The sequence below is a fragment of the Aulonocara stuartgranti genome, assembly GCF_965226115.1.
Source record: "Aulonocara stuartgranti genome assembly, chromosome: 14".
Classification (NCBI taxonomy): Eukaryota; Metazoa; Chordata; class Actinopteri; order Cichliformes; family Cichlidae; genus Aulonocara; species Aulonocara stuartgranti.
Window position 1 is genome coordinate 15,913,031 of NC_138950.1, and position 27,970 is coordinate 15,941,000.

Consider the following 27,970-nt stretch of genomic DNA (forward strand, 5'->3'; position numbering starts at 1 on the left):
ATAATGAACGCATCAACTAACCTGTGTGCTGTTGCCTGTGGGAATATTACAGAAACTCTGACACACACACACATACACATAAGCACACGCAGCCCACAGGGAAGACTACATCAACACAAAGAGATGGAGACTGCTCAATCACTATGGTTACACAGATGGGCCCCAGAGAGAGGCCGGCCAGCCTAGAGTCTGGAGGCAAATCACGCATAAACACATGTAATACAGATAAATTGATAGACCACGTATATTGTCACATGTTTACTGACACAGTCGGTATCTCTGAATGAAAGTGCAGAAAAAGGTGTCTCACTGTGCCTGCCTGCCTGTCCTGTCCTGTCTGTTTTTGTGTATTTAACTGAGCCTTTAGGCCCTATAGAATATGGCTTATAACAGCACGGCAGACACAAACTCTTTTCTCTTCACACTGTAAAGTTTCATTGTCCCTTTTCTCATCAGGGAATTGTAGTAGAGATAGCATTAAAGTGAACGATATCGCTGGTGTGTGCTCCATATCCACAGGGACAGCCAGAGAATAAATCGCTTTGAGGAAAAGGGAAGTGGGGCAAGGGGAGATGGTTTAGGACTTTTGTGTATTCACTCGCATACTGTATTACATCATGGGGTTAAAGCACATCACAGACTATAACTCTTCTTAAGTCCACACTGTCTTATCTATTTCTCTGTTTTTTCTGTCCTTCCATTCTGCCATCCTTTTCCTCCGTCTGTCCCCAGTTGATCCCTGAGGGGACACGCGTTGTCATCCCTTCCATCTCTGAGGGCTCTGCAGCCTGACAACAAAGCAGCCTGTTGTCCCCCAGGGGCCAAGAGTGCAAGAGAAATAGAAAGTTACATATAGGCTTGAGGAGGGAAACGGAAAGAGATCTGGCTGAGGCTGAAGCCAAACTAGAATTCATGAAGAGGCACAATGTGAGCATTCACATGTGTATATGAATGTAAAGTGCATGCATATAACAAAAATCCTGTTTACCCATGGGTAATGCGGTGAGATAAATGTGAGCTATAGCTATTCAGCATGTGTGAGCTATGAGGCTTCCTCAGTGGGTCGCTGCTTCAGACACATGGCTGACTATTCTTAGCATCGAGACAAGACACTGAAATACTACCTACTCTTTACTGGGCTGCAGCTACACCTGTCTGCTCTGGAACTGAGGCAGCCACACACACAAAGAGAGCAAGCCTTGACATATATGCTTATGCACTGCTTTTTAGGCCATGTCATTTATTATGAATCATTTTTCTGGTTCTGTTATGTTTATCTATTCACATCCAATTTGTCAGTGCGGCTATCAGCGCCGTTATTCTTCCTCATTTTTATCTTGTCACCTGTCCATGCATCTTCTCTGCCACTTTATTCAGTATTTATTCATCATCATTATTACAGAACTGGGCAATATATCAATATAATTGGCACTGTGATGAAAATAAAATTCAGTATAGTCTGGAACTGATTAACATTAACATGCAGGGATCCTCCAACTGTGAAACTAATCTGAATAAAAAGGCTGTTTGGGGGGTTTTTGGGTTCTTTTTGGAAAACTTAAACAGATGTTTTATATGCCAGTGGTCCTTTTTTTTAAAAATGTATTTATTACTTTTTTATACTTATTGTCAGATGAACCTTTCCTGCAAAGGGTTAAAAACTACTGGAATAATGTCAGTTTCAGTTAAAACAATATCAGCCCAGTTATGGCCCATGGTATAGGATGTGTGCACACAAGAGCCAATAGTTACAGTTATAGTTATTGGTATAGTGGGTCATAATCAAAGATTACCAGCAATGCACCTGGCAAAAATCACCACATCCTAAAAAAAAAAAGAAAAAGTAGCATGACAGAAATTTTTGGGGGAGGGCTGGTGCTCCACAGTGATTCTGTCACGTCTGTGAGGTTGAGCACAGAGTGATCTGCCAGCTGGTGAGAGCTTTTTTCTGCCGCTTAGCCGTGTACAACTGTGTAAACATGGAAAAGCAAAAGAGGAATGAAGTTTCTTTAGCAAGGTAGAACTGTAAATTACAGTAGACCATGAAATGTCAATGAAATTCAGCGTCTTGTAGCGAGGATGGGTGAAATAGCCATAAGCATTGCAAAGTGGGCAGGTCCTAAGTTGAAGTAGTGTCAGTTCTACCAGAGCAAGTGAAGCGAGGACTAGTGGACGGCAAATAATACCCATCATTTTTATATCAGCGGTTTTAAATACATTAGAGGTTTAACTACTGAATGGGAGCCACGACTGTCCAGTAGCAAGCAGCCATCAGCTACAAGTGACAGGCAAAACGCTTCATATGTGCACAGGGCTTTAGTTTGCTTTGACAAGTCAAAACATTCTCCATTAAAACGTCTATCATGAGGTAAATGCAAAAAAAGAGAGCTTAGGAGAGAAGTTCAACCCTGTCGGCACTTCACACCGCTGTGCTGTCACCGTGTCAGGTAAGTGTGAATGGCGAATTGTTGTTTTCAGAAAGAAACAAAAAAATAACAAAAAAGTTCACACCAACAAACAATAATGGTAAAGAGGTGTGGAAAGAGGAGGTCTGACCCCCCAACAAGCTTGTCATTTTATACCTTTAAAACTTTCTGCTAAACAGATTATTAGACACATTACATTTCATTTTGCAGTCATTTCCCAGTCTGTCAGTAGTAATTGCTGTGTTTTATTGTCCCTGTATTGTTGGGGATAAGGTTATGGTAAATAATATTTGAGTTTCACAGTCCTTTCCTTTATTGTTGTATGGTATATACATTTTTTATATTGCCTACATTCTCGTTATTCTCCGTTACCCTCTGTCTTTCAGCTCGTCACCATTCAGCCTGATATCCCTTTCCTCCATAGCTGCATCCCTTCTTATGAAAACATTATGTAGGGCCTTATAGTGCCTTTTATGCCAGCTATATTTCCCTCATATAGCCTTCTCTGCATTCTTGTAAAATGTTGTTTGCAGTGAGTAAAAGGCAGGATGGCGAAGACGATGCAGCAGGCCGAGTTAAAGTAAGTCTAGGCGTGATCAGACCTGGGGAGGTGGTGGACTCGTCGTCAGCGTGTGACACGGGGACCGGCTAGTGCTGCCAGACAAAACCAGTCATGTGAAAAACTAATCTACCTATCCATTTGTCTGAGAGCAGCAGAGGTAGACGGAGGTGGTATAATTGTGCTCAGTGTTAGAAGGATTGCCAGCCGCTTTTTGTTTCTCACGGCTATGGAGGCCGGATTTCACAGCCCATTTTTACAGTGCTCAGTTCGCTCTCTAAGCTGTTTTAGATTGCGCAGACATGCTGATAATTGAATGAAAAACAGGTCCTGCGTAGGTAGGAGTGTGTGCATGTGGGGTTTAAAGCCTGGCTGCATCTTATGAGCAATAAGCTGTTGTTTGTAATCCTCTGTGGACGCATAGCAAATGCATGTCTTAGTCAGCAGACTGGTGGCTGTATATTATAAAACTGCAATGGGGTAATTGACTGAAAGGAGGTGAGACAGAAGAATATGGCTGTAAGATATAGCTTTATTGGGAATAACATATTCATTGATGATACCATCAAAATTTTGCACATTATATCTTAATCCAAAGTGGATATGAGTTTGCACTTTCATACAATCTGTAGGATGCAAATGTATCGCCCAAGTCAATAAAACGTATGACTGTATAATACCTTTGTATCACATTAGCATCTTTTTCCTTCTTTTTGCCTTTCTGACCAAAGAGCCCAGGTAGTTAAAATGTTAATGAGTTGGATCAGTTTAATAATGTCACCATAGCTGGAGTCATCAATCATGGCTTCATATGAGGTGCTATATTGCTGACATGAATGCAGACTCGACGCAAATGAAGTCATTAGGCTACGCCCCCAGCTTTAAAGAGAAAAAAACGTCGTCTTTTTATCGTGTTTATACTTTTCTTTGTGTGCATCTATCATCTATCTTTCCTTCTCATTCCTTTATTACCTTCCTTTCATGCTTCTGTTCCCTGTCAACTTCTACTGCTGCTCTCCTGCTTGTCTCTTTTAAATGTGCATCTTCTCTCCAGGCATTCCCTTCTTAGTTTTGCGCTGTAACTTGCTGCTGTTTCTTCCTTTAATATCTGACAAGGCCCCCTGTGCTGAGTTTTTCATGTTTTTTTTTTTCCCACACACAGCACAACACACACATACCACATACACAGACACGCGCAAGCAGTTGTGTTGCAGTCTTTGTTACTATGACAGTACTGTCTTTTCCATCTAGGTGTTAGTTTAGATGGGTTGAACAAGATGGCAGAGCGTATATCCACCTCTCTGGTCCTCGTTGCTGCTACTCTGAGTGACAGTGTGATTATGGATGAGTATGTACCACATGTGTGTGTACCTTTGCTTGATACTCGTGTTCTAAATACATTAATTTCACATTTTGAGGACCTATGTCCTTTTGAAAATCACCATATTGTAACTTATTACATTTGAGGGGAAGGAGATGATTTATCTAGGAGTTAAGTTTATTTCATTTATGGTTGTGGGCAGGGTATGTGTAAAAAAAAAAAGAAAAGAAAAGAACATAAGCCAAATGTAATATCGATTGAAACATGACGATGTGTGTGTGTTCAACTCACTAAAGCATGGACTCTACAAGACCCCTGAAGATGTTCTTTTTTTCCCCTTTAAGTCATTTAAGTTTCAGGGAGCCCCACAGACCTTGAATAGATTTCTGTTCCTTTTGTCTGGTCATAAATATGCTCAGTGGGTGCTTCATATGGTATAGCACATAGTGAAGTGGCCAGTATTGGGTTGCATTCAGAATAGCTTTAATCCTTCATGGCACAGAGTCAACAAGTAGCTGGAAACATTCCTCTGAGATTTTGGTCCATATTGACATGATAGCATCACACAGTTGCTGCAGATTTGCCAGCTGCACATTCATGATGCTAATCTCCCATTCCACCACATTCCAAAGGTGTCATGAATCGCTGTGCGGCAGGCGGGAGTTGGACCCAAAATGCAGGACTCACAGACTCGAGGGAATGAACTCAAAACACAGCTTTATTTGCCGGTAGAACAAACATACAAACTAAACTAAACTGGGAAGCCACAAACTAAGAACTTACAGCGAGACACAGGGAGATCCACACACAGCATGAGGGACGACGTCACGCCGAACAGAGGGAGACGCAGACAGAAATACACAGAGGGTTAACGAGGAAAGTGGGCACACACGGGGAACACAGGTGACACTGATAATCATAACGAGACAGGGCGGGGTGAACTGAACATGACATGTACAGGCGTGAGAGTCACAAAGTAAACAGGAAGTGCACAGAGGTTCAGACAGGAGGAGAGAGAGCACGGGGAAAACACAGACATAACGGGCTGGGGAAACATGAAACAACCACAAAGGGAGACGAGGGCTCATAAATACACAGGGCACACAGGGGGGGGAGAGAGAGCACGGGGAGAACTTAGACATAATGGGCAGGGGAAACATGGAATAAAACATAAGGAGAGACGAGGGCTCACAGATACACAGAGGGGCACACAGGGGGTAAAAGCCATGAAGGGAAAACACTTAGGGAACAACACAACAGGGCAACTCAGAAAACACGGTCTAAATAAGGAACAAAATACAAACATACAAGAAAACTAAGAACACTGGGCCAACATGGCCCAGGACCATGACAAAAGGTGCTCTTTTGGATTGAGATCTGGTGACTGTGAAGGCTATTTCAGTACAGTCAACTCACTGTCAAGTTAAGGGAAGCCACTCAGGTAGGATGTTTAAATAATGCTCAGTTAATATTAAGGAACCCAAAGTGTGCTAAGGAAATGCCCCTCAACTCATTACACCAACATTAGCAGCTTGCAACATTTGCAGGATGGATCCACGCATTCATGTTTACTCCAAATTCTGACTCTACCATTCAAATGTCGAAGCAGAAATGGAGACTCATCAGAGCTCATGCAAATTGATGCCTCGGTTTCCTTTTTTAGCTGACAGAAGGGGCATCCGGTGTGGTCTTCTGCTTTTGGAGTCCATCTGCTTTAAGGTTTGATATCTTATGCATTTAGAGATGCTCTTCTGCATATCTTGGCTGTAACAAGTATGTAACATTCTCCTCTGAATCTCTGGCATCAGAGTACAGCACAAGACAACTGCTGCTCACTGGGCATTTTCTTTTTTGGACCATTCTCTGTAAACCTTAGATGGTTGTGTGGGAAAATCCCAGTAGAGCAGACGTTTCTATAAGACTCACACCATTTTGCAGGTCATCTGAACATGCCTAAATACACTGAATTTCTGCCATGTAATTTGCTAATCACATATTTGCGTTACCAAGAAATTGAACAGGTGTACTAAGTAATCCCAGACCTTGACTGAACTGTTGTTATAAGATTACACCAGTCACTACATTTGTGAATTTGATTACCAGGAGATTCCTGTGTGTCTGTACCTGGAAACATTAAAGAAAACATTAAGTTAATATTTTATATTTACAGTAGAGGATAATACTTTTGAAACTGACGTTTCCCCCCACTTAACATCGTTACACAGTGACAAAAGATTTATTCATATAATCTACTTTTACATGGTAAATGGTAAATGGTCTGTATTTATATAGCGCTTTACTAGTCCCTAAGGACCCCAAAGCGCTTTACATATCCAGTCATCCACCCATTCACACACTGGTGATGGCAAGCTACATTGTAGCCACAGCCACCCTGGGGCGCACTGACAGAGGCGAGGCTGCCGGACACTGGCGCCACCGGGCCCTCTGACCACCACCAGTAGGCAATGGGTGAAGTGTCTTGCCCAAGGACACAACGACCGAGACTGTCCAAGCCGGGGCTCGAACCGGCAACCTTCCGATTGCAAAGCAAACTCCCAACTCTTGAGCCACGATCGCCCCTCTGACGGTATAATATCTTTCCACAGTACATGTATAGCAGTGGCGGCTGGCCCATAGGGGGCGCTCGGGCTCCGCCCCCCCAAATGTGGAGGAGTAAAAATATATATTTTTAAAAAATTCATCAATGATAGTTTTACTATGTGTGTGCCCATATACAGCCAGGCGTATTTTAACATTTTCACCAGCTGACTCATTAAAGTTCAACCAACAAACGGTGTTTTTCTTCTTCTGGGGCGCTCGTCAAAGCGCCCTTGATATGCAGCGAAATAGCCTATCATTAAATGGTTGCCAGGGGAAAATAATAAATATTTGACCTATCAGCGTCGCTGAATTAAATGGTTTGGGGGCGCTTAAAATTGCGCCCCTGCAGAAAACGCGCGAAGATTTGCTGTTCTAGAATTTTACCTCAGTCAGTAGCCTAAGTGAGCTATAAGGTCAGAGAGAGACGATGGCAGCGGTATTGTTAACGGTTGAGGCACAGCCTCCCCCAAATTCGGTTAGATCGCTTCTAACCTACCCTTTTGCCAGAAGGACAATGGCAGAAAAACTGCAAGTTAAAGAGTTGGGACCTGACAAGCCCGAAATTCAACTAACCCAGGCAACGAAGGAGAAGTCAAAAGCATACAACAGGACTTTTTGTCGGAGTTGGTTCCAGCGCAAGTCGTGGCTGACAGGCTGTGGAACAGCTAATGCACTTTTTTGTTTCCCGTGCATACTGTTCAAAAGTGACAAGTGTGATTTGACGTGGACACAATCTGGACAAACCGACTTAAAGCACCTCTCCGAACGAATCAAGAAACATGAAAGCTCACGAGTTCATATGGACAACAGTGTAAAGCTAGCTGTGCTAGGGGAAACTAGCATAGCGGCGCAGCTAGATGATGGACATCGGATTGCTTTAAGAAGGCACAACGAAGAGGTAGATAAAAACCGTCATATTTTATCTAAAATCATCGATTGTATTAAGTTTTGTGGTGCTTTTGAGCTAGCAATGCGGGGACGCATTTAGCCCACCCCCCCAATCAGTTTACAGTTGTTGTTTTCAATAGTTATTTTTCATTCATTCAAAAAAAAAAAAAAAATCTGTTCATGTTCATTTTTACAAATCTATACAAATGGCCAGAATATGGTTGTTCATTTTAAATTTAAATTAAAATTGTGTTGTTTGATGTACTCATTAACCCTTTACAGCCGATCGGAGCGGGCACGCTCTGTTTTGCGTAACTATTTTTAAATCCCGGTAGCTCTGCAACCAAGTAAGCTAGCGCAATAATTTTTTTTGCATATGAAACTGGAGGAGTTGTACTTACATCTTATGCCATCAGCTTGTCCTCGGTCACAGTTTCCTTCCACATATAGCTTTGCAAGAACTGCATAAAAATCACTTGCAGCAACAAAAACATGATATTCCAGAAACACGCTTCGCCGATCCATCAGCTGTTTGTAACACTTCCTACGTCCATCAGCGCGAACTATCACATGACCGCATGACCTGCCCGAAACCGGAAGTGACATCATTTTGCGGAAATGTAGTTTTTTACGATCGAGGCCTTATGAGCTTGTGTTTTACTTGTTATGTGTTTTAAAAAGTTATGTTTGACTTTATGACTTTCTGTGTCGTTTCTGGGATGCTTAAGACTCATATTGCACTGCTGGAAATAGTTTATTTTGATGCATATGCTGTTATTTTGCAAATTTGCACTATAATATTTATTTTTGTTTTTCCTGCAGTATATAAAAATTGGTGTATTTCAAAAATAAAACTATGAAGACACTCAAAATAAATTTCCTGTGGTGGGAAACTAGTTTGTGTAACTTTTTTGTATTTACAGTTTTGAGGGATAAGCCTCTTAAATTTCTCTAACTAGAAATATATGTTAAAAAAACAAAAACGATTTTCAATTTTTTTGTAGTTTATTGCACTTTTTTGCAATTTATGTAATTACTATGCACCTAATGCAGACATATTATTAAAGTTTGGGCTATAATGGTTGTATTGATGTATAGCAACTTGAAATGCTCCCAAAAATGGCTCCACAGCATGTAAAAATATAATATAAGCTCTGGCGAACTTGGTTCTATGGTAGGTCTTAAAGGGTTAAATGGGTCATTTTAGTCGATATCATAAAAATTGCCCCCCCTGAGATTTTTTTCAGGAGCCGCCACTGATGTATAGAAAAGCAAGTACACACTACACATGCTCTACTCTTTAGGACTAACAGTTTCCATCGAGCTGAGGTCAGCAGTTTGCACTGTTGTCACATTCTAAGCCTAATTAGTCTGTTGAAAATGTATAATCCCAGTTTCTCAGTGCAGTGAGTTAGTTAGTCACACTCTAATCTTTCCCTGGCGCATCACTAATCCACATAACATACTGTGCATCTGGATTTTCTTTCCTATTACTTCTGTCAGCATTTTGTCCATGTGTGCGATGCTATTTTGTTCATCTTCATCTCTGTGCCCCACACCTTCTTTCTGAGAGGCTATGCCCAGGTCAGGTTGACATTACACACCCAGGTTTCAGTCCCAGGAGAATGTCTGTACAACTTGTATGATAGACAACAAGTTGAAATCAGAAGTATCAGGAGTAGCTGACTGATTGATTGAATGTAATCTGTGTGCCACATGGGCACTCAGCCAGTCTGTTAGAGCCAAATTTTCTGTCTCACATGCTCTTTTCACTCAGTGACATGCAAATAATAATAATGGTATCCTGCCTCTCTCCATTAAAATGAAACTACCATAAAAATTAGAGACTGTTCATTTCTTTGCAAGTAAGCAAACTAACAAATTCAGCAGAGGATCAAAATAATTATTTCCCCCATTGTATACTTTAATATACTTTTTTAAATGAATGAACTCAGGCCTGTTTTTCAGGCACATCCACACATCACATCCAGTACAAACATATAATTTTGTACAATATGATGTATTACTGTAATTTAGACAGAAAATAAATATTCTCAGTCTTAAATATCTGCAGCAAGTCATTAGCTCTGAAATAATTACTTCCCCCACTGTAAGTGTGCCTGTGTGTGCAGCTTTGTCAACACTTGTGTGTCCCATGTATCCTATACAGCATACAGCATTTCTAATTAGTATGTGATCGATAGCTGGTTGTTGTGATGCTGTGCATGGGGAGCCGTGTCGGAGCAGGGAAACAGTGACATTTCAGCGGACAGGGATTACTCTGTTGACCTTATTGTTGTGATTAGAATTCAGCCTCAGCTCCCCCCAGAGATGACCTCACCTTATTCCACACTGCACCGGGATGCTGGAGGTTATTCAAAACTTACTTCTTTCCTCCTTCCTATTCCTCGCTGATGTTGTAAACCTCTGAAACACACACACACACACACACACACACACATATATATATATATATTTTTTTTTTTTCTGTTTCCTGTTTCTGCTTTTTTCCCTGCTTCTTTACATGTTACTCAATCTAATGCTATACTTTCAAGATTATGTGTCAGAAGATGTTCAGCTTCTATTAGATTGTTACTCTTTTTTGTGTGGCATTGTGCAGAAGGGCTTGTGTGAGTGTGTGGACCACAATATATACATATATAAAAAGACTCAAGGACAAACTGTACTTTTGTAACTTTTTATATCCTTTTTCAGCAAATCAATGCGGCATGTTATTTATATGCAGTCTATTTTAGTTAACCCTTGCGTAATCTCCAAATACAAAGCACACACAAAGATACTCAGGCAAACTTGCATTACTCTTTTGAGTTCATCTTTTTTTGTTTCCACATAACCTACAAATAAACACAAGGTGAGAAACGAGAAAAGATAAAAGAAAAGAAAAACAATGCTTTTACAAAAAAGTGTTGAATATTTTGTTTACTCTTCTCAACGGTTTGTTTCTCCTTGTTGCTAGTAGGAATCACAGATCTTTCAGTCTGTGCCGTTCCGTGGAAGCCTTTATAGATGTAAAGAAAAAGTAAAAGTGGAGCATCATGAAGGCATGGTGTTGGATCAAAGCCATTCATGAATATTAGCTAATTATTCACTGACCAAGGCATTGCTGGTGGGTTTTTTAAAATATGCTTTTTACGTCTTTATAACCACAGACACAATCTCAGCCACTGCCACTGAATTGCAGCAGTCATATCAGAAGCTGAGCAAATAAAACATATTTCTGAAGTTATAGAGTTTATGAGGTTAAATAGGAGAAAATGTGTTTTTGTTATGCGACAGAACTACAAAGTTCCCACTGCTTAAGACTGATGTACAATTTTGTTAAAGTACAGTACATGGTATTCACAAATGCTTTTAAACCCTTACATAGTGATCTAAGGCATGCAAGATATTTCTACTCTGGTTATTTGGTCCAATTCCCATAACAACAGGTGGGTTCAGAAAAAGCACAGTTTGATTTTGCAGGTTTGAAACAAATAATATGACTAACTGAGAGGATAATCAATGATTACCACGTGCTGAGAGAAATTGGTATGCCACTCTTCTAAAACCATTTGCACTTACTGTATTGATGTGCTTATAAGCAAAGCTGAGAAGCACTCACTTCAGTGGCATAAGCCACTAAAACTTTGTTTGTACTGCAGCTTGTTTGCTGGAGCTCACTCAGTGGTATTTCTTAGTACATGATGGTGGCATGCCCATGACTACTGAATTGTGGTTACCTGTCTGAGGGTAATAACTGCAGCATGGCAGTTCAAGGTTGCATCATTTTCACTACAGGACCATTGGCTGACTGGCCCCGAGTGGCACATGAACTAGGGGGAGGGGGTATAATGGAGCACCACCAGCAGGTGAAGGTTGCAGAATTGCGGATTTAGTTGCAGCCTTTTGGTTCCGCTAAGAGGAGGAGGCTGCTGGTGGCGGGAGACATACAAGCCTGTCACACCGGTTTGATGTCCGCTCTGCTTATCGGGGGGTTTCCAGCTCAGAGACATAGCTATGAAGCTATGTCACTATGGAGGACAGGAGAAGAGAGGTGAGGTAAGGTCATGGCATGCACATATATTGGATCGAGGGAACAGATAATGGTATAATGGTTACAGTAGTGAGAGAGGAGGACAGCTGTGGAGCAATGGCAGTAAAAATGGAGATGGAGAGGTGGAGGGCTGGATGCCACCAGGGGAGCGTTTCGGGCATAAGAATTCCTCTGTAGCCTCCCACTGCTGCCAGCTTAGTGATAACATGCATGACTACACCTAAGGTGAAAGGAGATGGGAAGATGAGGCGAGAGTCAGGGTGGGAAAAGCGGGGCAAAATTGACAGATTCAAAAGAGCAAAGTGGTCTGAAAGCCTTCCCCATCCTCCCTCCTTCCCTCTCTTGCATCCCTGTCGCTTCTCATAGGGGAGCCTGCTAAGGACCTTAGCGTCCATTAAAATTGCAGCATGTTTACATAAAATGAACACAGGCTTGTGCTGTCTTTACCTCCTACCTCATCTCACCCTCCTACATAACACACACGTACAAAAACAGAATTCTGTTTATTCACTGATGTACAGCAAATGCTTTCAAATGTAAATTAACATGCAGTTTAAAGCCTTTATCCTCGATCCTTCTGACACTGTACAGACCTGTCTCTCGTAAACTCCCAGTGACCCCCTTTCCTGTAAATTAAAACAGTCAGAATATGCTGCAGATCAGAAGCTCTTCCACATTGCTTATAATCATTTTCCTTAGCTGGATAGTGTTGTGTACAGTACAGTAAACAGCTGCAAAGTCACGCACATACACAAACACGAGCGCATGCACATCGTTCACCTATCAGCTCCCGTATTAATGTCGTACCCTGTTGCGTAGCTTTTGAATGATTCAACACGCTCTATCGCAAGGTCCATTTGCTGTCTGATTCCTTCTGTCAGGGTAGTTTTCTCGATATTCTGCTGATGATGCCCTACTGCTTGCTCTCTCTCTGCCAGGGAGCTGTGGGCTTGATGCCCTCATGCCTATTTACCCTCCCAACCTCTTCAGCAGCATCTGATGGTGCATAGAGCATCAGTGATGGCACAGAGAGTCTGGAGGGGAGAGATGAAGAGATGGTGAATGTCGAATACAAAAGAGCAGAAAGAGAAAGGAATGAGGCCATGGATGATGAAAAAAAGACATGAGTGCTTCATTGATGAAGGAAGAATGTGACAAATGAAAGGGAGTAGTTTTACGAGGGGGTGCTCATCGTGATAAGGCCCTCCTTGTGGTGTATTCTCTGCCAAATGGCTGAGGTGCTGCTTTTGGCAGTGCCTCTAACAGGGCATGCCTCTCTGCTGGAGTGGCGGGCTACCATTATGGCTCTTTCAGTGGTTCAGGTTGGACTAACCCTGCGTACTTAATGACTTTTATGTGGAGAAAATGTTCAAACCTTGAAGTAACTTTTTTTCTGCAGGTGCATTTGATGAATGTATTTTAAACGAATGAAATACATGTCATAGCATCACTGAAATCACGAACAGAGGAATTCTGCTCATGGAAAGCAGTCCTATGATTATCTGCCCTACTAGTTCCCCTGCTGTTAGTTAATAGCAAAACTAAGATGACCAGAGGTTTGTGGACATCTGTTCTTTTTTAACCCAATCTCCTCAGATTGGCTTTATTAACAAATGACAGATGTAATTACAGCAACCAAACCACAGTTTTCTGGTAGTTTTCTGGCAATCCATTCACTGATTCTTCCATCATCCGTGCACTGTGGTCGTGGATTAGCTCTAATCATCGCTGTTGTATTATGTAATCCACTTCAAAGAGAAGTCCATTATAATTTAAACTACTATAATCTGATCTCATTTCCTCGCTGTCATCTCAATTACTGTATCATTAGGCTACTTTCTTAAGGCATATTCTGTGTGTGAGTATTTTGCAATTAAATTATCTGTTAGGTTCTGTTAGATTTTCAGTAGTTACAGGAGTCGTTGTGATGCAAACACGATACTGCTTTTTGTCAGCTGGTCCATTTAGGGGTCACCACAGCAGATCATCTGAATCCATCACACCCTCTGTCCCACCAACCCTCTCTTTGCAATGTCTGCAACCATCTGTCCTTTTCTCTGTTCCTTTCACCTGCATGTCCACTGAAGTCTGCTGCAATCACCATCCTAACCTCCCTGCGGACACTTTACCATTTCATCCAGTTTACTTCAGAATTTTACTTTCTCTTCAGACTGATGGAGCATACGCATCCACCTTATTTAATATGTATACCCCATCCAACTTACAGTGTGGGGCATACACACACATGCTCTTTTCACCTTCACAATATACTCTTACTCTTACATACTCTTCCTTAAAGATTACCTTTTCTTCATTTCTCTTTCTCTACACAGTGATAGAATAGTTTGGATCCATCTCCAATGCTCCCGGCGTTGCTTCCCTTCCAAGTGCTCTTCTGCACGTATCGACCTTCCTTCTCTCCATCATGTCAGCCATCATCATGTACCAACATTTAACCTCTATACAGATATTTGGTGTGACAAGGTACTACTCCCTGAACACAGACAGAAGAAGTCAGTTCCACCTAGATTTTACCGTGTGCGCTTCGTATTACCATTCTTCATAACCATTTTGAGAAAATTCAAATGGTTCCTGAAAGTAATTTGTAATTTTACGTTTAGAAAATAAGTCCATTAGGCCTGTATAACTCTTGGTCAATAAAGGGTTAAAGTCCCTAAACTCACTTCCACACTCGTGCCTTTCCTCCTATCTCACTGCTTCATCACATGCCTTAATCACATCACGTCCTCTTGCTTCATCTTCAGCTAACAGTGGCCTTACCCTAACCCTGCCTAACATTAACCCCTCTATATCAGTTTGCAATGGTACCCTGTTGGCCAGCAGCACCAGAGGCTCCAACAGCTCCGGTTTAGAAATCTCATCCTTGATGATCCACATGTTTGTGCCAAAGACATGAAAGAAGTGAAACTGCAGCTGTCAGTTCGATAAGTGACTTGTAATGCTAAGTGGTTTGATTGGTCAGTAAGACAAGAAAAGTGCTGTATAAATGCAATCCATTTACCATAAATGCTGTACAGTAAGTGTGGAGTGATGATATGGACCATTAGCTGTGCAATACTCTCCTTTTTTTGAAAGTCTATGATCTCCTGTGGGGAAGAAAGATTATTACATCAAAAAAGCCTGCTGACTACCGTTTTTAAAAATGTCAAAATACATCCATTCACAGATGCTGAATAATGGACAGCTCAGTATAAGTTTAAACTTCGTATGTATTTCACAAATTTTTTTCAAATTTCTGAAACTAAGATTAGATTATAAGAAAAAAATGTGTTAAAGATCCTCAAAAGTGCAGTTTAAGGAAGCTCTCATAGCATTTATAACATAAAGACAAACTAAGTTACCGTTAACTGTGGTGAAATTTTAGATTAAAATATTGAAGGAAAATTTGACCCCATTATCCTTCACGGGACGAAAACCAATCATTAGAGAGCCATTACATGGATATCTAATGCTGCTTTGGGGGAGAAGGAGCAGGGAAGACGTAAATGAGTTTGTGCACACTAATAGGCTAAGGGTAATCATTTTGATTTGCATGCTTTTAGGAATTTGGAAAAATAATGAGATAAGCTATCAAGTGAAAGAATATACACAGAAGCAATGCTCCCCAAACAAAAATAATATATTAAACAAAAATCAATTAAATTTTGGCAAGACATGATAAGAGAAAAATTAAACCAATCCCCTTTATCAAAGCCAGACGTCATTGCAATTACGAGACTTAGAAGATGGAAATGAAGTCCAGTTAGGAATGTTATTGAAAATGAGTATCAGGATTTGTATCGTCCAAATGCCAATGTTCTCCTACAACAACTTGAAGAAGACTTTTAAGGACACAAACTATTAATATGTAAAAAGTATGAAAGGCATGATGCCCTGCAGCATATGCATCAGAATAAGACTTAACCATCCGAGTCACTGGGAAACACATGGCTCTTCTCTGTAATTACGGTAATAAACAAAGAGGCCCAAGATTGCAGCTTGTCTGTTGAAGAGGCTGATAGTTAAATTAAATGTAAAGACTGCTTTTGGTTTTACCCGATACACAGTATTTGAACACTGATACACCACAACAGTGGATTTCAAATCAAACATTCAAGGTCTGTTTAAGTGCAGACTTTCAGCTTCATTCTAGGAGTTTAATAAAAAATTGGAACAGACTGTTGAGGAAATAAAGTTATTTTTATACCTAGCCTCCCATTTTCAGAGGCTCAGAAGTAACTGGACTAGCTAACATATCAGGATTGTTTTTAATGCTTAAATGAAAATCCTTTGCAGTCACTGATTGCCCCAAAATCCTGGACTCATGGACATCACCAAATGCTCTCTCTTCCTTGGAGATGGTCTGTCAGGCCTTTACTGCTGCTACATTTGGTTGCTGCTTGTTTGTTAGTCTTGGAATTGCCTGTGGGTAACTGAAAAACATCCTCTGTTGAGCTTAGATCAGGTGACAGTCTTGGCCATTGAAGAATATCACATCTTTGCCTTGAGAAACTCTTGGGTTGCTTTTACACTCTGCTTTGGGTTATTATCCATGTGTGCTGTGAAGCACGTTTGGTTGAGTCTCATCAGTGAGTATAGTCCTGTACACTTCACAATTCATCCTGCCTCTTCTATCAGCAATCACCTCATCAGTAATTACTACTGACCCAGTTCCAAAAGCACCTATACATGCTCATGCTATAATGCTGCCTTCACCAGTTTTGACAGATAATGTGGAAGGCTTTGGATCATGAGCCGTTTCTCTCCTTTGCTGCACTTTTCTCTGTCCATCCTTCTGGCACAAGATCATATTGGTTTCTGTCTAAAGAATTCTTTTCCATTAATGTGGAGGCTCAGAGTCTAATCTGACCTCTTATTCTTTAGTGTAACCAGTGGTTTGCACCTTGCAACCCTCTGTATTTACATCCATAAAGGTGTCTCTTGACTGTAGACTTCGCCTACCTCCTCAAGACTGCTCATTTGATTGGATATTGTGAAGTTGTTTCATTTAACTGTGGGAATAATTCTGCTATCACTCACTCACTCTTCTGCTGATCAGTGTCTTCCTTCTTTTTAAGAACGATTCTAAATCGGTATGCTTCAGTTTTTGCTGTTTCTCCAAAAGTTTATTTTTTTTCAGTGATGGCCTCCATCACTTGCATCAACATCTCTTTGGGCCTCATACAGAGAGTTCCAGTGAAAAGTCCAAAACTTCAAGCTCAACGCTTGGCATTAACTCTAGATCTTTTATCTACTTAATTTATCAGTTAATTGCTCATCAGTTAATTATCCGATTACTTTTGAACCTTGGAAAATGATATATGCAAAACAAGGACTGCTGAAAGTCTCCACTTTAATCGTATCTCGCTTGATCAGTGTGGTGATGTGCAGAGGCAAAACTACAAAAATTATATATTTGTCTAAAAACTTCCTTTTTTTGACTAAAATCAAAAAAGAGAAAAGGGGAATCTGTGTTTAAAGGACTGCTGAGAGGCAATTAGCACTCAAGCACAGATTTTTGTCTTAATGCTGATAAAATTTTAGAATCATTCAGTGTGTCATTAATTTGTGAACTTTGGGGTTTAGACAAAGTACTTAATTACCTGCTTTAATTACCGCAAGGATTCTTGGAATTCGTGTGTGGATGGACTCTGGTATACATTTTAGACAGAACCGGGATAAACAAATATGATTTATGCAGAAAAAACACCTTCCTGTGTTTGTTGACACTTTTGTGTCAACTTTTATTTTGTCTAAAATTTTAAAATGCATAATTTTTCTTATTTTTGTTGTTGAAAAAACATTTTGGAAATACTGCTTTTATAGAGGGTACTTTAAACTAATGTAAATGTCTGGGTGATAATTGATCGGTCATGCCAGATAAAATAGGTTGCATTTGGTCTCGCTGAAGGTTTCGCAAATGTTAAAAACACAATGTTTACCCATTTATTTGAACCTTTAAAGTTTAAAGCTCTTAAGATAATACTTCACACTGCAGAGTAAGTTACATCAGCGAACTGTCAGATGTATTGAAATCCCAGAGCCACCTGCTGCCACCTCAAGACAAGACAGTATAGCAAGGACACTACAGCTGCTGTTCTTCTTCTTTGTCATGAAGGCACATCTCACGCTGATACAGTGTATTTCATTTCAATCAGTGATTGCAGCTCTGCCAGTTACTGCCTCTGTCAAGTAGTATACAAACAGGACTGGGCCTGTGTCATTGGATCCCCAATTCTGCCTTCCTGTGGTTCTTATATATCTTATAACAGTGATATATACGTTTACTATTAGTTGTGGTATTTTTCTGTTATTACGAATGATTCTGGGAGACATCAATAACCAATTTAGACAGTGTACCATTCATGTATTACTGCAACTTTCTAATTAAGTATAGCTGACCTTAAGAACACTTTGGATGCATTCAAAGGGTATAAGCTGAAGGTCATCAGTGCTCATTTTAGTGCCAGACTGGTTCTAAAACCTGCAGACTAGTGTGAAATACATGGCCTGTTTTCGACTGGGTGAAAAAGATTCACTGCAAAGAATAGAATAGCCTCCTTTTGTCATATCACCCATCAACCTATTTCCTTTCTTTTTCCAGCTCATTCAGTCCTTCCTAGTTTAATTTGCTCCTTAAATCACCTCCCGCTGCCTCTCCTCTCTCTTCCTCTCCAATCTCTGGATGTTTATTCGTTTATGAGAGGAGGTTGGGAACAGCAGGTGCGAGGCCTGCACAAAACACCAGAGAAGTGATTGAATTTGGTGTGGGCAGTAAATTGTGTGGACATATGCGCACTGCACAGCGTGGAGATGGGCACAGGGCAGTGTGGATGCATATCTCTGTCTGGCTGTATTGCTGACAGGGCGCAGAAACCACAGAGTAGGGGTGCCAGGCGGCATCAGAGAGCGAGTGAGCGAAAGAGACTGAGGATTGGGACCTGACATAGTTTCAGAGTCTCTGTCTCTATAATCTGACTCTTAAATTGTCGTGGATGTTTTCTGCCATGTTGCAGAAAGAGAAGAAGAGAGCTGAGTGTGTTTTGGGGAAAAGTAAAGAGGAGTGAGAGCATTAGGACCGTCATGCAAACCTTCAAGTGTCTTCTGTGGCATTCAGGAAAATGTTCTCCACAGTCCTGAGCCCGAGTCTTTCCACGGCCCCACAGGACGCCTCCCCTGGCTGAGCTAATTGATCAGATTACAAACCTTTGCTTCTTTCACTCTAATTAGCATTAGTGCGCCGTCAACTAAATAGGTCGGGAGCAGGTCTCGGTCCTCGACTCTTGCAAGCGATTAAGATCTTTTGCCACAGCGGTGACTATGGTCATAACTTCATTAATGACTTGGATGACTTTTTCCAACTCTGCTGGTCGCAGTCCCCCTGGGGAGGTTACGTCTGAAATTTGCTTCCCTGCAGCATAACGATCTTTGACTAGATTTAGCAGGCTTCTAGTTTTACTTTGTAGCTGTTTAGATGTATGCCAACCATATTGGTTTTGATTAATCATGTTTGTTATCGTGATCATCCTCTCACTGATAACTATGGTGTTAGAAACTATCATTTTCATCAGCACAAGCATGGCTGTAATCATTCTGATTTCGCCAGTGATTATCATTAGAGACATTCTCATCTTCCTCAACATCTACATCTCTGTAATTGTCTTCCTCCTCCCCCTCTGTAACACTATATACTCTTCCTTCCTCACATTTATCACTGTCTGAGTTCCCACCCAATCTCTCTTTATGGTTATGGCCATATGCACATATTCTGGTCTTTTCTGTAATTGCTAGTTTGGATTTAAAGCTTCTTTATGAATGCTAAGCTGTGCAAAACACTGTCTACCACTGTGAGCGAGCCATTTATCCTATAAACCAAGCTAGATTAAACAAATTTGGTCTCAGTTTGTCCACACTGCACATGCTACACTGCAGACTGGAACCTGACGTGCTTCCCATTTAAATGAATCTAATAGCTGTGAGTGCTTGTATGTACGTTGGACAAGATGTTGCTCTCACAATTCATTTCACACTTCGTTAGCAAGTGAAATTGTTGGTTGGATATACAGTATAGGAGGGAAGATCAATATATTACAGTCAGGTATTAGCGCTGCAGTCAGACACGGGCATCGGGGTTCGACAGATTGTGTAAACACCATTTCAGAAACACAATACGAAGTGCAGGGCTATGCCTCACAGCACACATACACACACTTACATATAGTTTCCTGGGAAATAAAGAACACCCAGAAATTCACAGACACACACACACACACACACAGACTTTTTTCTTTCAGTCCCCCAGTAATTTGAATGGAGTAAATCATCATTGTGTTTGGGAAGGAGATTGATGGCCAGGCTCAATGGTTTGGCCACCCATTCTATTTAGAACAGCGGGTCAGTCGGCCAGTTACGGATCCAACCTCTATTGTTGCCACCTGACATCTCTATTCATCATCACACAGTCTGCATCCTGCCGCTGCTGTCTCAGGGCACAAACTGCTTTGTGTGGTACTTTGTGTGCATGTTGCAGGAAATGTGGCAAAAAGATGTATGTACTCAGAGGCTTTTGATGTATTAAAATGAATAACGGTGTAAATAACTCGTCCTTTAATGACTTGGGGTGTATTAGAACTGCACGGGAGAGTTTAACGCTTCATTGTGATGTAGCATGTATGGAATACATGTTATTTTATTATCTGCTCCTTTTGTTGCCTGCCTAATACATTTTGTAATTTAGGTTCTGTAAAGAAAAAATAATATTATTATATAACTTTTACAATAATGTGATGCTTATATTTTGAATGATCAGATTTAGCGTGTACTGGAGATATTCTGGTCTTGTTGTTTTCTTTTGTTAATAGGTTTTTAACTGATTTTCCAGACAATTTAGTCTGAAACGCTTTTTATTTATATTGCAGAATTGAACTGTAATTTGAATAGGAGTATGCCTCAAAAGTAACACATCACATCAGTGTTTTGTAATTTATTATGTATTTTTTATTACATTTGACACAATATTTAGGTTTATATTGAAATTTGTGTCCAGTGTTGAATTAAAGTTCATTTTTTGGGGGGATAAGATGGATAAAAGGAGACAGGAGAGTAGAGAGACGGGGATGGCATACAGGAATTGGTCTGGGATGGATTCAAATCAAGCTCCTTTAAGCTTAAAGGCTGCCCAGTCATCGTATTACAGCAGCTGCTCGTGGAGTTATTTTAACACTTTTTCAAACATGTTCAAATTTAGTAATAAAATATTTCAGGCTTTGCAGGGGTTCCTTCTTTAACTTCAAAACCATTTTAAAAACAATGTGAGCAGTGCCCAGTAGACTTCTGGCGGGTGTGCCCACCAAAGGTCTGCTCACCTGCTGGTTAAGGTTTGAGTTAGGCTTGCAGTGTATGTCATTATATGTCTGCCCGTGCCTTGTTAAGTGATAACCTATAATTTAGTGTCTCGAAAATAGTGCGTCATTGTCCAGCTGTTATGATGTTGGGGTATGGGCAGCTTCCACGAATCCACCCAACTACATACGAGTGTTGCACATTGTTTCCTTCCTCCTGCAGTTGACAAACAGACTCATCGCTGCTGGTGTGACCAAAAAATTGAATTTGAGTGTAATGAGATCTCTAACAAGTTGAGCTAATTTTATAAACTCACTCAAATGACGCCAACACCAAAGAACATTTTACTTTGGATGTGTTAATAGACACTCTTAGGGAGCTGCAGCAGTTTGGAAATATTGAAGTCTTAAACATTTACAATTTTTGCTGTGTTCTTGCATGTTTGATTATATTCTCCTACGTGACTTTGCTCATATTTGTTCATTTATTTGTGATGCACAGTCACTATTCATAGAGCTATAGTTATTCATAACATTTCCTGTTTTTTCATTGTTATCATTTTATACTGCTATGCAGTTTCTGTGTAAATGTCACAACTTATTCCCTGTGACAGAGAGCAGTGTGTTTTGAAGAGAAGCTGTGCAATGATAATGGCCTTGCTAGATGTGTTTTACTGAAGACTGCTTACACTTACTTGCTTCAAGTTGCCTTTGTTTTCAACAGTTTCCACTAGCAACCTAAGCTGAGCTGCTAATGTTTTTATATAGTTACAGTTTTGAGGAGGAGGTAACAACATAGCCCGAAGTATGGGTAGAAATCTGCATATGTACTCACCGTAGTAAAGAGCACAACTTCTTGACACAAAAGCTTTAAGTGGGTAGTAGAAGTGTGGACAGGGTATGAGGGAAGTATAAAGATTTCATGACAGCCAGGATTGTGTCTTCTTCACCTAAAAAAGACATGACACTGTGAAAGAACTGTGTGTTGAGTGTCTGGTCTCTTTTTGCCCCGTGTTACTCATAACCAGGCAGGACATTTCCCATCTGCAGGTTGTACCACAGTCATGTTTCTGCTGCTTCATTTTCTGTCAGCTGGCTCAGTCAGAGTTTGATTTCAGGGTGAACTCCCTTTCTCAGTCCCCGAAAAGAAGGAAGTGAGAGGGAGAAGAGAGAATCCTCCAAGGTCACTTTTGGTGTCTCTCCACTGGAGTCAGTGAGTTCCTGACAAGCCAGAGACAGGTTCAATTTCTCGCTGACTGTCAGGAGCTCCCTGTTTTTTAAATGCCTGTGAGACAGATATAAGCAGAGGAAGATGTTGCCTGACTTTTCAGTATTATCTGAGGGGCATTCTTTTCTCCAGCCTTATCTCTCTGTCAGTAATGGGCCTTCTGTGATTCCTGCCAGATATCTGCTACGGATGGACTGGTAGGCTGGCAGATAGAGCAAAGCTTTCCCAGATACTGTAGATCTAGAATGGGCTGTTTTTCCACGTGTTCCTGCCCCTCGGTGATTGGTAAAGCCGGGTGACCGGCAGTTTGACAGGCACCGCACCTCTGCTTCTTAGTAAAGTAGAGGAGGGAAAAACAAGAGTGGGAGGAATGAATGATCTGAGGCGATGGAAGTGTTGCATGGTGAACTATCTTTGACCACCCCCTCAATCAAAAGTACAGAAAAAAAGGCATCTTTTTTTGCCAGGTGTGATGAGGACATGCATCACAGAGCTTTGATGTGACAGATCATGGACGTCTTCATCTGGCCCTCCTGGCTCTGAGCTTGTTGCTGCTTTTATTGTTTTGTGGAACAACCCACTGAAGGGTAGGATGCCATGTCAAAACTGTTTTTAGAGTCTTTGACGCTAAAGAGGAATGGAAACTTCAAAGACAGCAAACTGTGTGTGCCTGCGTGAGTGCAAGAGTGACCTAAACAATGCTGCCCTCCTGTTGACAAATTAATGATAAATTAATTGCCTGGTGAGCATGTGAACTTACAGTCTTCAAATTCTCTACAGGATAACCCCAACCCCCCCCCCCCCCCCAAAGCAGTTTATCCGCCTTACAGGCTCTGAGTTAACTCTACAACTCTTCATTTTACTTGACTATGACCGATTAATGTTTGGGGAATTAGGGAGGAAATGCAGAGGGGTGGAGTGGAAGGGCTGATAAGAGAGTTGAAAGCAGCAGTGGGGAATGGAGTGGTACCAATAGGCAGGACTCCTGCTGTCTCCTCTTTAGGGAGATCCCTACTAGTGCTGTCCCTACTGCAGTGTAAGGACAGGCTCAGCCAGGGGTCTTTGAAGTACTGCTCTCTTATTATATGGATGAACTCCTTTGTGCTACTATTATATATGCAACGCACCATATCGGAAGACAGCTCCCATCCTTCAAAAAAAACTACAAATCTCTGCAGAGCCCAGCCGGCCGTGCAGAAAGGCTAAAGCTGTGAGGGACTGAGAGATTCTCAACATCATTGCTGTAGTGCTTTTATATTTTCAGATGTTTGGCTTACCACTCGAGAGACACAGAACAGCCTCTAATCAAAACACTCATTATAAAAAAGCTTTGGACTGCATTTTACTCCTGCAGTGGTTGAGATTGGGTTATCATTGACATTTAGCTTGATCTCGATTTCGTGCTATGTAAATTACCAGCTGCTGCAAGAAGAAACAGAATGCAACATGGAGATATCATGCCAAGTTGGTGTTAACCCCTCTTCAGCTCTGACACCGCAGCTGACATCTGTGTGTGTGTGTGTGTGTGTGTGTGTGTGTGTGTGTGTGTGTGTGTGTGTGTGTGTGTGTGACAACTCATTTGACTGGTTTAGTGACTTCATACAATCAAAGCCGTCCCTACGAAGGAAAAAAGTAAATCAATTAAAATAAAATAAACATTAATACAGATTAATACATGCCAAAAAAGAAGTGAGCATCTGCTGCAATCACAGTGGAAAGTTGTCTTACATCCATCTGACTGATGTCGTTAATTATATGATTTAGTGCAATTTAGAGTTGTAAGTAACAATTATTTTCATTACTGATGATTTTTTTCTTGAAAATGTGATTGCCCAGGAAAATAGAGCTGCCACTGATTTTTTTCTTTGTCTATCCAACAGCCCAAAACACATTCAATGCCTTAATTCTTCATGGCATATATTCAACAAGGTGCTGGAAACATTCTTCTGAGATTTTGGTCCATATTGGCACGACAACTTCACACAGTTGCTGCAAATTTATTGGCTCTACATCCATGACGTGACTCTCGCATTCCACCACATCCTAAAGGTGCTCTACTGGACTGAGATCCAGTGACTGTGGAGACCATTTGAGTGCAGTGAACTTCATTTCATGTCCAAGAAACCAGTTTAAGATGGCACGTTATCCTGCTGATACTTAGGAGCCCAAGATGTGCCAAGGAAACATTCCCCGCACCATTTCATCACCATTAGCAGCCCGAACCGTTGATACAAAGCGGGATGGATCAACGCTTCCATGTTGTTTAAGCCAAATTCTGACCTAACCATCTACATGCTGCAGTGCAGAGTCTCATCAGACCAGGCAACATTTTTCCAATCTTCAACTGTCCAATTTTGTTGAGCCGATATGAATCAAAGCTTCAGTTTCCTGTTCTTAACTGAGAGGTGTTGGACTCGGTGTGGTCTTCTGCTGCCCATCTGCTTCAAAGTTGCACATCTGTGTTCGAGGATGCTCTCCTGCATACCTTGCTTGTAATGAATGGTTGAGTTGCTGTTGCCTTCCTATCACATCTTCTCTGACCTCTGACCCCAATAAAAGAACTGCCATTCACTGAATATTTTCTCTTGTTTGGAAAAGCTGTATAGATGTGAGCATACCTGAGGATTCCCGTAGTGCAGCATAGCCATATGCAATCAAGTGTTTGGTAGTCAGCTTGCACTTTTGTGCTGTAGCTGAATAACTATTTATTTTTACAGTAAAAGTGCTGTTATTACAGTGTGTTTTGACTTTGCTTATACCTTTAATGGCCTTTTAAACACGTTTTGCGTGGCTCTCTGGCTGTGGGGCTATGCAGACTTTAGTGTAAATCACCTGAATACTCCCCTGTGTGGCATGATCTCAACACAAACTGAATGTTATAACCTTCACGAGGTTGGATTTATTGCCGGGCTGTTGCATTGGATTGCACTAGGTGTACCATTAAAATGGTAATTCAGTGTAAGATGAAAATGACAGTCTTTGCTGTAAATGTTTGAAGCCAAATAGAAGATGTAACAACAGGGTGTGGGGGGTGTTCTTGATATCCTTGAGTTTTATAAGGGCTCTAAAACAAGTCTGAAACTATTCTATATTCACAACACCAGAAGTATGTTTAATAATTCACCTAGATAGTTTCCTCCTTTTTATATCTCTCCATCTCGCTCACTCTCTTTCTTACGACCATTTGCAAGGTCAGTGGGTGCAGAAGGTTGGGCTTTAGTTGTGTTTTTCCGTCGTCACTCCTCAGAGTGGCAGGCTGCGACAGACTTAAATAGGGAGGGAGAGAGAGAGAGTCTCCACAAATATAAGATCTGTGTCTGTCGGGGAGCAGCGGCATGCTTGTAGTGCGCTTAGTTTTTAAGTCTTGTTTCTGAGTAATAACTGGGCAATAAACGTTGTGTGGAATTTCTATAACGTGCGCAAACCCACAGTGTAAGGGGACGCACTTTTACTCACAGGCTATTTATTTCCCGGCTGACGTGGGAGCGAGAGAGCGCTGGCTAAACTGTCGGCTGGGCATCTCTGCGCGCCGGGAAGAAGAGGAGAGAAAGCAGCGTTGACCTGCTGGGATTTAAAGACATCCGCGTTATTGTTTGTATTTTCTGTGAGGTCTCAGACTCCGGCTCTCTCCTCTGTGGGTAGACTACACACTCAGTTGCGATGACTGTACTGAATTATCCGCCGGCTGTCTGTAATTTCTCCAGCGAAACCAGCCCCACCGCCACCCGCCCTTAGAATAAAGCTGCTGTAAAGCGAGTCAGCACCGTCGCCGTTGTCTAACAGCTGGGATTTTACACTTTACCATGTCTTGAGACGTGGAAGGGAAGCTGCAAAGATGATGACAGTGAGTATGGATTCGTTTAAATGACAGTGATGTTGCATCGAGACTACTTTTAGCTCATCTCCCGGCTTCGGCTTTAATTTTGACCGATAATGGTGGTACTGAGTAGGGGTCAGCTTGGTCACAGTAGCGGGTGACATCCGCGGTGTGATTGTGTGATATCTGGGCGTTTCTGTCACCGCTGTTGCCGGGGGCATCGGGTTCCTCCTGGGACTTTTTTGGGAACATTACATCATTTGAGTAGCCTATGAATGACTGTGCAAATTGAAGAAACACATGCGGGTTGCCTTTATTTATTTATTTCTTATGACGTGAGTGCTGTCTTGTTCCAGTCGGTGTTTCTGTTTCAATAAATATGTTGCCAGATGTAATCGTGCGGCTGCCACGCGTGGAGAAATGTCACTTGGTCTGAGCTCGACGCACGCAAAAGACTGGGCGTATGCGATGATGCCCCTTTGGAAACGACCGACAGAGTTGTGAGAGTAGTCTTTGGCATAAATTAAAAGGCCAGCCCCCACACCCACCCCGAACACCCAAACGCCCGCCCGGCTGCTGCGGGATGGAGGGGAATAGGTGCAGCTGTCAATTTGCATGTATTCCCGTATTTTGTTGGCCGAATCCAGCCTATAGTCTGCCTGCGCTCGCTTAATCCCACGGCGGATCAGCTTTAGCAGCCCCAGTCTGCCCTCATACAGCGCCTTCCGCCTCTTTCTCTATTCTATTTTCTCTAAATACTTTACATGATTAAATTATTTTTAATCGGGCTCTCGTGACCGTCGTGTATCGACGCGTTAACGCGCAGACACCCGGCGGTGTTTGGAGGCTACAGGAAATGAGAATTAACACTTGAAGAAAAGGATTGGTGACCGAGATTTTGAAACGCGATCGTAGCTTGGATATAGGCTACTCTGCTTCTGCTTAGCGGTCTTTCCACGCTGGGGAGGAAAGCCCACCCAGTTCCTGAATCTATTTCTTTACTTATAAAGGGTGGCGAAACCAAAATGAAAGCCTGGTGAGGCTTTTCATGAGCAAGCCGGTAAGGTTGTTGTCTTCTGTAAGCTCCTGATAAACTGATCACGAATCCGAAAATACGAACAGCCTTGCTACATTTCCAAGCCTAAATGTTACACTGTGTTTTACAATCTCATAACAGTGACGGATGGCGCACTGGGCTGCTAAAAACGGCTCTAATCAATTACTATAGCATTAGCCCACAAGAGCGCAGGTATAGTGTCGTGCGCCCTTAAGTCCTCCCCCTTCATTTGTAAACACAAAGAAGCTCCTGGAGCTTTTCATGCCAGGAAACTGATTATGGGATGTTACATGTTGTTACTGTCTGGGAAATGAAACTAATGAGACGTTCTTGTGCTGAACTTGTTCATCACGCAGGGAATTAATACTAAATTTGCTCTCCTTCCAGTCAAACTGAAGGTCTCAACACCTCAGTGGCTATGCACTACACAACCAAAGTTTTCTTTCATAACATTGCTCTAACTAGGTAAGAACCACCTGCTGTGCTTCATGACAAAAATCTTATATTTTGTGTCCCCACTCCTGTATCTGGTGCAGACAGCATCCCTGCAGCAGCTCCTCTCCTATTCTCTTTGACCTGTTAGTATTTCACGCAGAAATGCAACGTCCTCAGCGGAGGGAGGCTTTATTTTTCTACACCACATCAGCACTTTTTATATCTAGTCTCTAAGATGCTGAG

At 41.6% G+C, this 27,970-nt stretch overlaps 1 protein-coding gene across 4 annotated transcripts in view; it reads left to right on the forward strand.

The window, feature by feature from the left end:
• The window catches only part of schip1 (schwannomin interacting protein 1), a 240,246-nt gene that overhangs the window by 166,936 nt on the left and 45,340 nt on the right, over nucleotides 1-27,970 (forward strand). Inside the window, exon 1 of one of the 4 annotated variants that reach the window (XM_082503659.1) lies at nucleotides 25,692-26,262. The exons of 2 other annotated variants lie outside the window; for them this stretch is intronic. In XM_082503659.1, coding sequence (XP_082359785.1) covers nucleotides 26,254-26,262 — 9 coding nt within the window. In that variant the 5' untranslated portion in view covers nucleotides 25,692-26,253. Of the gene's footprint in view, nucleotides 1-25,691; nucleotides 26,263-26,946; nucleotides 27,296-27,970 lie in introns of those variants that run through there. One more of the 4 variants, XM_082503658.1, reaches the window with a different exon arrangement.